The 13,270-nt window shown below is 38.4% G+C and overlaps 1 protein-coding gene and 1 long non-coding RNA gene across 4 annotated transcripts in view; one reads left to right on the top strand and one right to left on the bottom strand.

Annotated features, from left to right (window-relative positions):
• The first annotated feature begins 4,256 nt into the window (after positions 1-4,256).
• Positions 4,257-7,873, top strand: LOC147908212 (uncharacterized). Of its 2 annotated transcripts, none has more exons than XR_015546345.1 (3): positions 4,257-4,614; positions 6,056-7,241; positions 7,784-7,873. It is a non-coding gene; the product is annotated as an uncharacterized LOC147908212 (long non-coding RNA). The 2 variants fall into 2 exon arrangements; XR_015546346.1 differs by lacking the exon at positions 7,784-7,873 and adding an exon at positions 7,375-7,463.
• Positions 7,272-13,270, bottom strand: part of LOC105153005 (synaptic vesicle glycoprotein 2B) — a 21,542-nt gene continuing 15,543 nt past the window's right edge. For both annotated transcript variants that reach the window (XM_087410224.1, XM_011067609.2), the window contains exon 12: positions 7,272-7,998. In XM_087410224.1, coding sequence (XP_087266350.1) covers positions 7,765-7,998 — 234 coding nt within the window. In that variant the 3' untranslated portion in view covers positions 7,272-7,764. The remainder of the gene's footprint in view (positions 7,999-13,270) is intronic.

The following is a 13,270-nucleotide window of genomic DNA, read 5'->3' as shown; positions in this document are numbered from 1 at the left end:
CATGAATGGGAGATATAAACTTTCTGAAATTATCTGTCTATTCGCAAGTGATATTTTTATATTTATTAAACGTAATAAAATTTCTCGAAAGATATAAATTTATTTGCTTATATTTCGACTTTATACTTCGACTAATACCAGAGCGCGGAGGGTCGAAACTCGAAAACATGCCTGGGCGGCGCGCACGATGTAGCGAATTCGAGCCGAACTGCAAGCTGCGAGCACAGCGAGAGGCGGCATTGGTGAGCGAGCCGCGTCGGCCGCGTCCGTTCGGGCGTTCGCAAGGTCTCGTGCTCGAGGTATATAAATAGAAACCAGTAGGTCCTGCTGCGCGCGCGAACTCAAGAAAGGCGGCAGCGACGGCTTGGAATTCTGCATACAAGCCGCCCGCCGCGCAGCATCACTGATCACGCACAGGTCGCGGAGGACGCCAATCCCGCGCATCCCTCCAATGGGGAAGAGAATTTGCGGGCGTGTCATTGATCCCGATACACGCTGGCGGTTGAGCAACATTCATGGCGAGAGCAGGCAAGAGAGCAGGGCGAGAGACTCGTTTTATGGAAAAATCCGCGCGCGCCCACGTTGAACGTTCACAGGCGCGATCACTCGCTCGCTCGAGTTAATCGGTGCGAGAAGTCGCGAGGAATCCGTGATCGATTGTCGGAAACGATCGACGGAAAAATGCGCTTCCATCTGTTTTTTACTGGACTAGGTTGCGGAAAATGATGTCATTCCGAGATCTTTCGCGGAGAGAGATGTTTCGCGAAGAATTTTCTCACGCCTCGATCAGATTCTTGATGGAATCACATGATCGATTTTGATCGTTAAATCCTCTTTCTCTTCCTTCTCGAGTTTGACCTCTTCGCCGATGTTTTGGTAACAATAAGCTTGTTTTTTTTAGCTGAACTTCTTGAACAGTTTATTTTTCCTCTTTTTTACGTCGCAAAATAAAAGAAGAAAGCTGGTTTCACCATCTCCGATTAGTTCGATTGACCGATTATTCCATTGGAATTGACCAATTGCATTTGTTAAGTAGAATTAATCAGAATTGATCAATCACGATCGAACCGACCGACCCAATCTATTGGAGATGGTGAAACCAACCCAAAGAGAAAAGATAAATTGTGCAAATAGTTCGATTAAAAAGAATAGACGTTCGTTTCTATCACCATAAATTAACTTTAATCTCGGTTTAACTTATTTTTTATCTTTTCAGTTTTTAAAATTAGAAAAGGATGAAAAGTAAGTTAAACCGAGATTAAAATTAATCTACATTGACAGAAATAGACAGAGATAATTCTTACATTTATTTCTACTAATGTAGATTAATGTTAATCTCAGTTCAACTTACTCTTTATCTTCTTTTATTTCTTAGAACTAGAAAAAGATGAAGAATAATTATTAAGTTAATAATTAAGTTAATAGTTGAACCGAGAGATTAGTTGGACCAAAGTTAATCTAAACTAGTTAATCTAAACTAGTGGAAATAAACATAAAGATATCTATATGTATATTCCATCAATGTAGATTAATTTTAATCTCGTCTCACATACAATCGTCGCACACTTCATCCGATCAAAGGACATCCTGAGAACATCTTTAGGACATAGAGATGTCTTCAATGGACGTCTAAGATGTGCTCTGAATGCACTGTATAGAAATTATTACTTTTGGAGCCTCGTACTTAATGAAGATTGATTCGCGAGATCCTGTTAAATTATATCGTGCTCTCGTTATGCGTGCGAGTCGCGTTTCTATCATCCGGAGTCCGATGAAGAAACGATGAAGAGAGGCACTCGGCCTTGCGACGGCCTTCGCCGGCTGCGCGGACCTCTTCGCACTATACTCCGTTCGCGATTACTTCGAATGCACGTGGATTTTTCACAATTTATTCCATCGCATTCTGTCAAGATTAAAAAAAAAAAAAATCAATATGTCGCCTCCCGTTCTGAAAACCGGCGTTGAAGACATTTTGCGCAGCGCGATGTAATGGCGCCGATAACATTCGTGAAAGCTTTTGCAGTATCTTTCCTCGTTATGTAAAGCGGTCAACAGCCCGCATACATATACAATGTACGCAAACGAAGCTCAGTTATATACGGGAGGAGCAGGAGGAAGAGACGGCGATAAAGGCAACGGCGGGAGGACCCCGTTAAACATCGCATTCCTCTTCTCTCCGGCAGGCATCAATAAAATATCCTGCCGATGCGGATCGTCGTAAATTCGTGGTACCTCGGGAATGCTCTTACTCCTCGTCTCCGTTGTGCGCTATTTTTAGCGATGCCGATCTTATCTTGGCGAGAAAATAACGCGGTCGCACGTACGGCGGGCCTCACCGGCGTGTAAAGGGACCTCTCGTCCCTCCTTACCTCTTTCTGACCCCGAGACGTTCCCGTCAACAACACGGGGGATATTTGCGCGATTCGCATGGGTAACACCTCGCGTGCTGTACAGCAACGATCACGATTCCCTGGAAAGGAGAAAATTCTGCTCGCACGATCGAGAAGAGTGACATTTCCAGAGCGAATCCACTCAAGAAACATCAGCAAGTGAAAAGAAAGTCAAAGTGACTTTATTTTGATTTTTAAGTAACAAAATTTTATTGAGAATCAAGTCATTCTGATTTTTTGTTGATTTTTGTGTGTTTCTTGGGCGGTTGACGGCAATCGAGAAGCGACAATGAGAATGTAAATGTTTAATATTAGTCAAAGAAATATGTATTTACGATTTAGTAAAGTTTTTTCAGTGTGATAATATTAATATTTATTAAAAAAATGTACGAGTTACACATATGGAATGCAAATTTGAATAACCGGCATGATTGAAAACTAGTCGCATGGCGGGCGATTTAGGGGCAAACCCGATCTTTTGCAATTACTTTCACCACATTACTAGGAATCGCGGACAAACAGACGAAATATTTACGTCGCAGTCTCAGTAGCGACGCAATTGCCACGGAAGCGGCTTATGATTCAATGTTTGCGCGCTTTAAACAGGTTTACGCGGATTTAGCATAAGCTCAGCGCGTGCAAATGCCAGAGTAACAAATCATATTTACACACATAAATATGGAAACGGATGCCTGAGAGAATAATTTGAAAAAAAGCAGGAAGCACGTAACGCGCCCTTTGAGAATTCCATCGAGCAACGTGCACGGAGATTACATTGTTTCCCTGCCCGCCAGTCATTATAAAAATTTTTATCTGATTTAAGAATAAAAATGTATAACCGCGATGTTCATCGTTTTTTTTTTCTTAATTGTAATTATAACGTAATTGTAAAGCTTAGTGCTACTTCACAGTTCACGTTCTTTTATATATAATACTTCCCACGATTATATTTCGCGAGAGGAAAATGTTATCGTCTTATTATTATATTAAATTCTTTTAATATGATTAGTCTTGCCCTTAATGTCTCACTGCATTTAAACGTATAACCAATCATATTAAAGGATCTTACAGTTAAAGCTGCTTTTTCTGCTGAACGCAGCCATTGATCAGCATGCTTGAAATTGTCACACAATTATTTTGGTGATCCAACAAAATTATTTTCAGATCTTTATCTAACTTTTTGGATACTTCAGCAAAGTCGTTCTTTCCGTGTTGGAAAAGTAGGCGGAAAAATAACTGTACAGATTCTCGAAGTTTCTTCATCTCGCAACGTAATCTTGGCGAACATTCTTCGATATCTCAATCGTCAAGCAAAGACGCAAACGACTTTTAACTTTTCTTTTAAATCTTAAGTTGTAAGAAATTGACCAATCACAGTTGAGTGTAAGGAGAATAATCGACTATGATTGGTTAATTTCTTACGGCTTAAGTTTTACATCTTAACATCTCATTGTAGACACAGCTTAACGTAAACAAGTGCGAATGTAACACATGCAACATGCATCGACATAAATGTCAGGGTCATCAGCGATATAACGCAGAAAATACCATTTAAATATCAATGCTATCCCGATGGATTTTATTTATAGAAACAGATATTTTCTTACGTATCAATCGGATCAAAGGTTGCAAAATGCGGCAAACGGAAACGTAAAACACAACTGGATTGTCGTTATCCCGAAAAGTTGCATATCAGCCTCTTGCGGAGAACGAATCTTCTGCATATCTTAACTCGATCTACTTCTCCCAGTTCTCTTCTGTATTGCTTCCTGTTAAGCTCGCTCGATTTTTTTCCGTAAAAATCTTCTCGTCATTTCTTTTTCTTTTCTGTAGGTTGTTTTTCCAAGTCCGATCGAACGGAATCACACAGCTGGAACGTCTCAAGATTAATCGCGCGTTTTCTGGTCGCGATCTAGACTTTGCTTGGAGTTCTCACGTGGTGAAGAGGATTTCTCTCGGACTGGCTTCGGCAAGGAATGCCGAAGAACCAGGAACGCGATGATCAAACGGGAAATTAAACGAGGCTTGTATTGCGTCGTTAACGTACCGTGGGGCGTTTATTAATTTTTCCATCGGAAAACAAGTTACGTAAACACTGATAGATGATCCCGACCGATGTTGGTCTCCGATCGATTACGTGGACGACCAAAGCAAGCGGTTGTCGACACACAGCGAATTCCGCGGCCGTTTGTTCGTAACGTTTTCGGATTGACGATTATTCAAGGTGTGTATGTTGTTTAACTGGGAATCCATTGTATTATAGGCTTTCTATAATAATTATCTAAGCTTTAAGTCTTCAGCTGTAAAAAATTGACCAATTATAGTTGAATATACGAAGAATAATTGACTATGATTGGGTCAATTTCTTATGGCTTAAAATTGATTATGGAAAAAACAGCCTAAGGTTGCTACGATCAAAAGTCGCCCATCAATATGTTTTTATAAAAATTATAGTCATAACCATAATATTGATATACTTTAACGCTTATGGCTGTAAAGATATATTCATCTTACGATTATCATAACAAAATGTATTGATGCGCGAAAATTATTATTATTTTCAATTGTGGCAACCGTAACATTTTTTCTGTGTAGATAATGATTTATTGTAGAAAGCCCATTAAGCTAAATCCACAATCTTGTTTTAAGATGCCATAAGCTGTAAGTTGTAAGTGATGATATATCGGCCATAGAACTTATGCTTTCAGATCGTAAGAATTGGGTTTTGCTCAATTTACTCAAGTCTAAAGCCTAAAGACTGCGCAAAAATAGTTTAAAGACAGAAATTATTGTCACTTAATCTCTTTCGACTTATGACTTAAGGCCTCTTAAGCCAGTATTCAATTCTTATATTCAAGACCATCTTAAGTTCTGTCTTGAGGTGTCACGAACTAATCAGAGAGCCACATTAGCGACTTAAGACATTACTTAAGACAGTCTTAAAATAAGACCTGACTATGAATACCAGTCTTTAAAGCAAGGTTGTGGACCGAGTTACACTATTGCTCTAATCAAGATTTAACCGCCGGATTTGCCTCCGAAAGAGACGTGGATTCGCGCGCGTTGGGATCTTAGAAGTGTGATAGCCGCGGGCAAAGAATCACTCTGTTTTTTCCTCTGAAGAAGAACGCGTCTATTAATTAAAATCATAGACAGCCGAAAATTAAGGTATGCCCGTCCTAAGGTTGAAACCACAATCGTTACTCACGTATTCTTTCGCGTAAACGCCGGATACATTCGTGAAACTATAATCTCATTCACTACAAAAATGTACACTAAATCTTACACTTGGTTTATAGGATAGAGATATTTATATGCTTCTATTAATTCCTTTCCTAATTAATCTTAGAAATTTCCTTTCTTGTAACACAAGAAAGTTAAATATAAAGTAAGCATATACAATATGTATATGCGATGTTACTTTATACTTGACTTCAGTCTTGTGTTATAAGAAAGGAAATTTCTAAGATTACTTATAGAAGTTTATATAATAATACAAGAAAAATCTAAATATCTCTGGCCAACAAGTTAAGCGTAAAGTTTAATTTGTAAGGTAAACGCAAAAAATGAAGTAAAGTATAAAGTATTATAACATCACATACATATACGTGGTGTTACTTTATACTTTATCCTTGCCTTACAAATTACAGAAGCTTATTTTCCAGATTTGATATACACAGGGTTATCACTCGCTCGTTTCTCCTCCCGACTCGGCGGACTCGGCAATTTCTCGGCATAAGAGATCGGGACAGGAGGAAGAGGATAGTGGGATTCTCATCCCGCGATGTACGCGACTAAACGTAGTCCTGTATTGGCGGCGCCGTACCGAAGAAACGCCCCCGGGCGCAATAACTTTTTATGTCACGACTCAAGAATTTCCTACCCGGCCGATTGCTCGTCGTCGCGGAACAACCGTCGTTGCTTGGCGTGATGTCGGACCGTTAAGGGCCACGAGTACGAGCCGTCGAGGAATCCGCGGTATCCAAGCGAATCGGCTCGGAATCGCGCTCGTTATCGTACATCAGCCACATTGATACGCTCCTCGTAGCTGTTCGTTGTGAAAAAAATAAACGCGAATTCTTAATTAAGACAAATGGTCGCTCGATATCTTGCATCGAGAGACTGTGGTCTTTAAATAGATAAGAATAAGATTTTTACGATAATTCTAGATCATAATCTTGCTTAAAGAGGTCGTAAGTCGTAAAGTTGTAAAAAATTGACCAATCACAGTCGACTATGAGAAAAATATTCGACGGTGATTGATTAATTTCTTATGCCTTAAGATTTACAGCTTCTTAAAGCAAGGCTATGAACCTAGACTTTATGTACAGGATGCTGTGTCTATCTCTCTATTAAATGTTAATTTTGCGAAATAAATTCTGATAATTTTTCTCTTTTTAAATATATTCTTATCCTTCGAAGGACGTGAGCGTAGAAGTAAAACAGCCTTGTCAGAGGGATGCCGAGGCGTTTTTATAACGTTGCAACGTCGTGCGTCTTCTCGATCGACGTCAGGTTCATCGCGCGAGTATAATAAGTTACATAAGAGCTGAGCATAAATGTCCGGACTGTGCAATTATAAATTTTATGCATCCCATTACGTGGGATTATGACTCGTAGAGAGTCGCTTGTCAACGGCGTACATATACATAGTTGCCAGAGTCTCTTGCTTTTCTCGCCGGGACGTTTCGCTGCACGATTGGCCGCACGCGGTTGAATCAGTCGCGAATGCAAAACGTACGTGATATACACCTTGAGGAGACCAACAAAAACTGGTCGATGTATTACGGATGCTGTTCGCTAGATCGCCTTGCTCGAGAAGCTTCAGATCGTCAGCCACTCCTGTGATACGTAAGCATTGAAAGCGGCAAAAACTATGTCTTACTAAAAAAAACGATTTATTTAAAAAAAAAATGCAATTCATTTCACATTTTTTTTATCGATAATATGCGCATTTAATAATAGTTTATATTATACATTGTAGAATTTCAAAAATAAATGCGTGGATTTATCGATAAAAATGAGGAGTGAATACTGTAAATACGGACCATAAACTGTAACTATGGATATATATACATATCTATATATATTTCTTTCTTCTTATTTTAGTAACTATTACTAACAATTTATTTAATTATTTTATGATATAATAAATTAAAATTTAATTCGTGCGTTAAAGATACTCTCTAAAACCTTTACAGTAAAGTGTCATTCTATCTGAAGAGTCACTCTAAAAATTCACTCTTAAATATTGAGCTACTCTTTTTCAAGACCGATTCAGTTTTTACTTTTTAGAGTGAGATTTCACTTCAAAGAATTTAGAGAGTAGACAATTTTTGTCTGAAGACGAGACGTCCTTATGACACACACATATTCACCGCGCTTCTCTGCAGGCTGTCTGCGAATAGAAGTCCGAAGACCACCGCCGCCTCAGGTAAAACGACGGAGAACGCTGAACTTTGCTCTTTACCATGCGCCGTGTTGCCGGCGAGACGTTATTACGATCATTACTGACTGTCGTTTCCCATCCTTCCTCTACTCCACGACGTCGAGAGACGACGTATGCGAATTCCGTCGGGGGATCATCTCCTCGTTTCTCTTCGGCTAGCTGGAATGCGAAAAAAGAGATGCGGATATCAATGCTATCTGCATCCCAAGAAACGCATCAAAGTCAACAAAAAATCAAAATGACTTTATTTTGAAGCTTAATCAATAAGCAGTCAAATTTTGCAACTAAAAATCATTATTTTGACTTTCTCTTGACTTGGCGTGTTCCTTGGACAATCTCAATTATAGTATTTTCAGCTCAAGTGGGTTTATACCGACCTCTCTCTGGTATCGATCATAACTTTTTTTAAGATGGAAACATGAAAAGTGAAAATGTTTTGTAGATATATGTACATATATACATAAAAATTTTCATTTTTCACCTTAAGTAGAATAACAAATCATTATATCAAAATGAAATGAATTGAATTAAATGAAGTGAATTAATTGAAGTATTCACAATGTGTGTGTTTTGCACAAAAGAAGCTAATATATTATTTTTTGAAAAGCATAGAGATATGCTCCCTGTAATTCCTATATATGAATAAAAATGCATTCAAGATTGAAAAGCATTCATTTTAACATTCGTGAATCAATATTTCTAAAAATCTAAATCCATTCCAATTCATTTCAATTCTCGTTTGCTGGGATTATCGTGACTTGTTCTGCTTGGGATGTTTCCGTTTTACAGAAGAAGTTACATGACTTAGGATTGGATTAAGCACGTCGCATGCTGTACCATTGGTTGACGTTACATGTTCTACCAATTGTAAAGCAAACAACGTCATTAATCCAACCCAGATTGATGCAAACTTGCCCGAGTCGAAAACGCTATTAAATAAATTAAGTTGTGCGCAGGAATGCATCGACTACTCGCACTTGGAGGGAGAGACGAGCTGTTTTCCGCTCGAGCAGAGGTGCCTTTGCGTTTCGAGCTGGTCGGTTGATCGGGCCTTCCAACAGGTCCTATGAAACCAACTCACTGGACTAGTTAATAAATTATCATAGTCCGCCATCTTCATCCGCGCGCCGACTCGCGTCGCTGGTAATTGCAAAATGAAGCCCGCGATCGCAGGTAGTGTATATACACGCGTGTTGTGTATGTATTGTGTTACATATAAATATATAAAAGAGGAGATAAATATCATATCTTGCGGAGAATGTTTCGTTGGCTCAAGTTCTGAAGAATCTCAGGGAAGTCATGGATTGGTCTACCGGTTAATGGAGCCGTCGCGCATCGCCGCGATCTAGTCGTATTTTAGCCGGCAGTAAAATCTACCTATATGTGTGTGTGTGTGTGTGTGTGTGTGTGTGTGTGTCCGTGAATGAGACAGCATTTATAATTAATGCTGCCAGCGTTCTTAGCGTCTCGCCGATCTGTAAGCGGCTTAATTCGCGTAGACGAATCCAATTTCTTGGAATCGTTCACCCACAAATTTCGACGAAAAGGAGAAGGAAAGAGATAACAAGGAAGAGAAAGAAGAGGGAGATGAGATTGGAAATTCGAGTGACCTTGGTGGCTAAGAAATCCAAGGAGAACAAGAAAGTCAAAATAATGTTATTATATCGATTGAATCATGAAAAAACTGGTAAATCCACGGGGGGGGGGGGCTTAGGAATCTCCTTTTTAAAAAGTATTTATAGCAAAATTTTATATATTTTTAATATTTCTGAAATGCTTAATCACAATTTTGATATTCCAAAAATATTTTTTAATTTAAGACACATCCCAGATATAAAAGCAAAGATTCTATTATATTTTTCTTGTTTTGTGTTAATAACTTTAAATAAAATATTTTATAAATTATACATTAAGTAATACTTTTTTAATGAGTTAAATAATAATTTAATATTCTACTTTTTCATATTTGACCTTAAAAAAGAATTTCGCTCGAGGTGCGCCAATGGCCTTTCTTCTTGACAAATTTCTAGATCTGTCAAAAAAGATGACATAAATTCTGTTATTATCGATCAATATGATAGCAAACTGAGATCATATTGACTTTCTTGTTCTCCTTGGGAATAAACGTGCCTTGATCAACAACCAATTAGGAATGAAAATCCAAAGAAACGGAACAGATGCGCGAGATGCTCTTCGAATGGTGCTCAATGATGTCGCTCGGCAGATTCAGGAAGAGAATTAAATGGAAATCTTCTATCAAAAATTTTCTCAGCATTCTAAGCACCTCGTCACATGAATGACGTCTGTATTTTGTTGGAGAGTTATGCGAACGACGGCTTTATCTCTCGTTTAATTCGCATTCGCCATCCACAGACAGATAACATAAATTGAGCAAAGTAAGACCTTCTGTGCGTTAGTCTAATGTCAGGGTTCTCGAGAAAATTACAGGCGTGATTTACGCACGCCGATGATCAGAGTGTTGAATTATGGTAATTTAATTGATGGATTCCGCGACTACGTGGGCAGGTCCGCTAATCGTGGATTTAATGAGAGAGAAAAGAACTTTCCGTAAATAACATAATTATCGTGCATTACAAAAACGGATAACTGAACACGTAGAGAATGTGGATGGAGTACACAGTAATGCTTTTTCACTGAAATGATCTTGATCAGCCGGTATGAAGGTGCGGGCGTGCGCCGGTTCGCAAACAAAAAAGGCGACGAAACGGAATTCGTGCCGGTGCCCGTATTTCTTCCTGAGAGAAGGTCGCGCTTATTTGCACGGGTTTCCACACTTGGTACTGCCTTGACCATAAATGGGTCGCAGCATCCGTACGGTAGCTTTTTACCGTACCGGGTTCGATGCCATTGGTTACCGTTGGCACGCATAAACAATGTTGCGAATTGTATCAATGATTACCGATTGTTATTTGCTTCCGCTTGTCGTAATATATGTTTTTTTTTGTGTCATCGACATTCCCAGCAAACGAGAATGGATTGAAATGAATTGAAATGAATTCAGATTTTCAGAAATATTGAATCACGAATGTTAAAATAAATGTTTTTCAATCCTGAATGCATTGTTATTCATTTACAGAAATTGCATAGAGCATCTCTATGTCTTTCATTCGAAAAATAATATTAGCTTTTTCTGTGCATTGTGAATACTGTTCAATTCAAAATTTTGAATAGGAAATGCAATTTTTCAATCTAATTGCATTCAATTGAATCTAATTGAATCCAATTGAATTCAATTAAATCCAAAAAAAGTATTCGCTATTTATATATATAAAATACGCATTCGAATAAAAAAAATTTCAATCCATTTTAATCCATTCTCGTTTGCTGGGTCGTTCAATTCTTCTGCACGTACACATTCTACATCTTTCGTGTGCACGATACGAATGTATTGCAGTTGGATGCTTCATAATTTATAAATTCTTCATGATTTATAAATAACATTACTCATATTTTATATTACTTACTGGGTCAGTACTTACTGAGTTCAGTCAGTACTGAGTTGGCGCAGTACTGGCTAACAATGAGTATTGAATAGTAACTTGGGTCTAGTACTCATAGATGATACTGGCTCAGTTATTTTAATCAGTCAATAATGCAATCACTCATTACTGCCTGATAGAACTTTAGCCGTCATTGTCAACCAATAACTTCTCAGTGACAATCCAGTACTGATTGACAGAACCTTTGTCGTAAGTTGACAATCATAGTATTAGCTAAGTATTGAGTTCGTTGTAACTGTTGGCGACCCTATATATTAACCTTATATTCAATTAAAAGTAATCCGATTCAGTACTTTTTACTCGCGAACGATATTTGGAGCGAACTTCATAAATTCCAGCCATACTCCTTAGTTCAAGTTCTTAATTAATAAAATTCACTTTAAATATGCTGCTTGAAGTATCTATTACGACATATAGATTATCGACTACCTGCTACATTTTTAAATCATAGTGTTCGAGATACAGCCAACATGTACAGTTTTTGCATATTTGGCGTTCGTGCGACATGCGAATCGAAAGCTTCTAGAAGGATCCCCAGCATCCTTAGAGGTTTCCAAAACATAAACTTGGTCATTACCTCGTCGATAAAGTCGAAAAACAATAAGCTAAGTCGCACGTACGCAGATCTCAACCGCTATAATGGCGAACTCGGATCGATCGCAGCGCAAAACGCGTAACACGCGTTCATCCCAATCAAGAATCCAGATTTAATGGGCGCGCATGGCAATAGCGTGCCGCTTGGCCGTTGCGCTCAAAATTGCCAATCGCCGCCCAAAACAGAGGATCACCTCAAAATTTTCAATTTTGCAAAAATCTCATAGGCGAATGCAAAGGGAAGCCTTTGTTCTTAAAAGAGCATAAAAAGGAAAACCGAGAAGCAATGACTCTCTTATTTTTCGCTGTTCTCGAGTCAACGCTTCGCAACCGCCTAGGAGACGCTCCGCCGCCAGAAAACCGCCACGTTTGATTCGCAATTGATAATTCGCGTGAAGCGAAATTCAGCCAACACGCCGTATCACTCAAATTTTTCTCGCCAGCGCTCTCGCTTTAACTCGCTCTCGAACACATAGTTTTCATAGTTTGCGACATATCTCAAATATACATGGTTCCGTCCGACGAGTATCTCACGAAAGCTATGAAGGACGCGTGCATTAGCCGTATCGTAGTTCCCGGGTAATTCGCGTTGGTGCGTGCGACCTTCGTCGAAACTCGTCGATGAGAGATATGCCAGGTATACTTTAGATATAATGTAGCGAATAAAAAAAAGTCTGGTGCGTGACGGATGTTACCCCTAAGCAAAGTGAAAACCGAAGTCGGCGCCACGTAGACGAGAAAGCGGCAATACTGAACGAAAAAAAGAAAAAAAATCTGTGACGAAAGTCTTTTCTTCAATCTTACGACTCGTTATGGGATCGAGATTAAAAACGTAAGTAGAAGCGAGCAAAAAAATGAAGGCAAACTGCAGACATTGCGTATATCTTGTCAATATACGTATAGATTACTTACGCGAAAAGATAATTCGCATATATAGTTGAACCTTAATTATCGTTCAGATTATAAATTGCTTTTACAGAAATCCAATTTAATATTGAGAGATAGTGATTATAATTATTTATTTATTTTAAGTACTAAAAATATTGAACAACAGTGATTTTAATACTTGAAATAAATAATTTATAAAGATGTATTGCTGGAAGGTAGTAATTATAATTAGTCATTTTGAATATTAAAAGTGCTGTTCAATGGTTTTATAATTTGTGCTAAACAAAGTGCTTTTAACATAAATGTAATTAATCACCATCTTCCAGTGTTAATTATAATTTCTGTAAAGGTGGACAGAGAAACGCAAACTGCAGATTTAATACTGGAAGATAGTGATTAATTACTATTTTCAATTTTGAATGTTAAAA

This window comes from Acromyrmex echinatior, chromosome 10 (genome assembly GCF_024713525.1).
Source record: "Acromyrmex echinatior isolate Ae372 chromosome 10, ASM2471352v2, whole genome shotgun sequence".
NCBI classification, from domain to species: domain Eukaryota; kingdom Metazoa; phylum Arthropoda; class Insecta; order Hymenoptera; family Formicidae; genus Acromyrmex; species Acromyrmex echinatior.
This window is presented reverse-complemented; position numbering and strand designations above follow the sequence as displayed.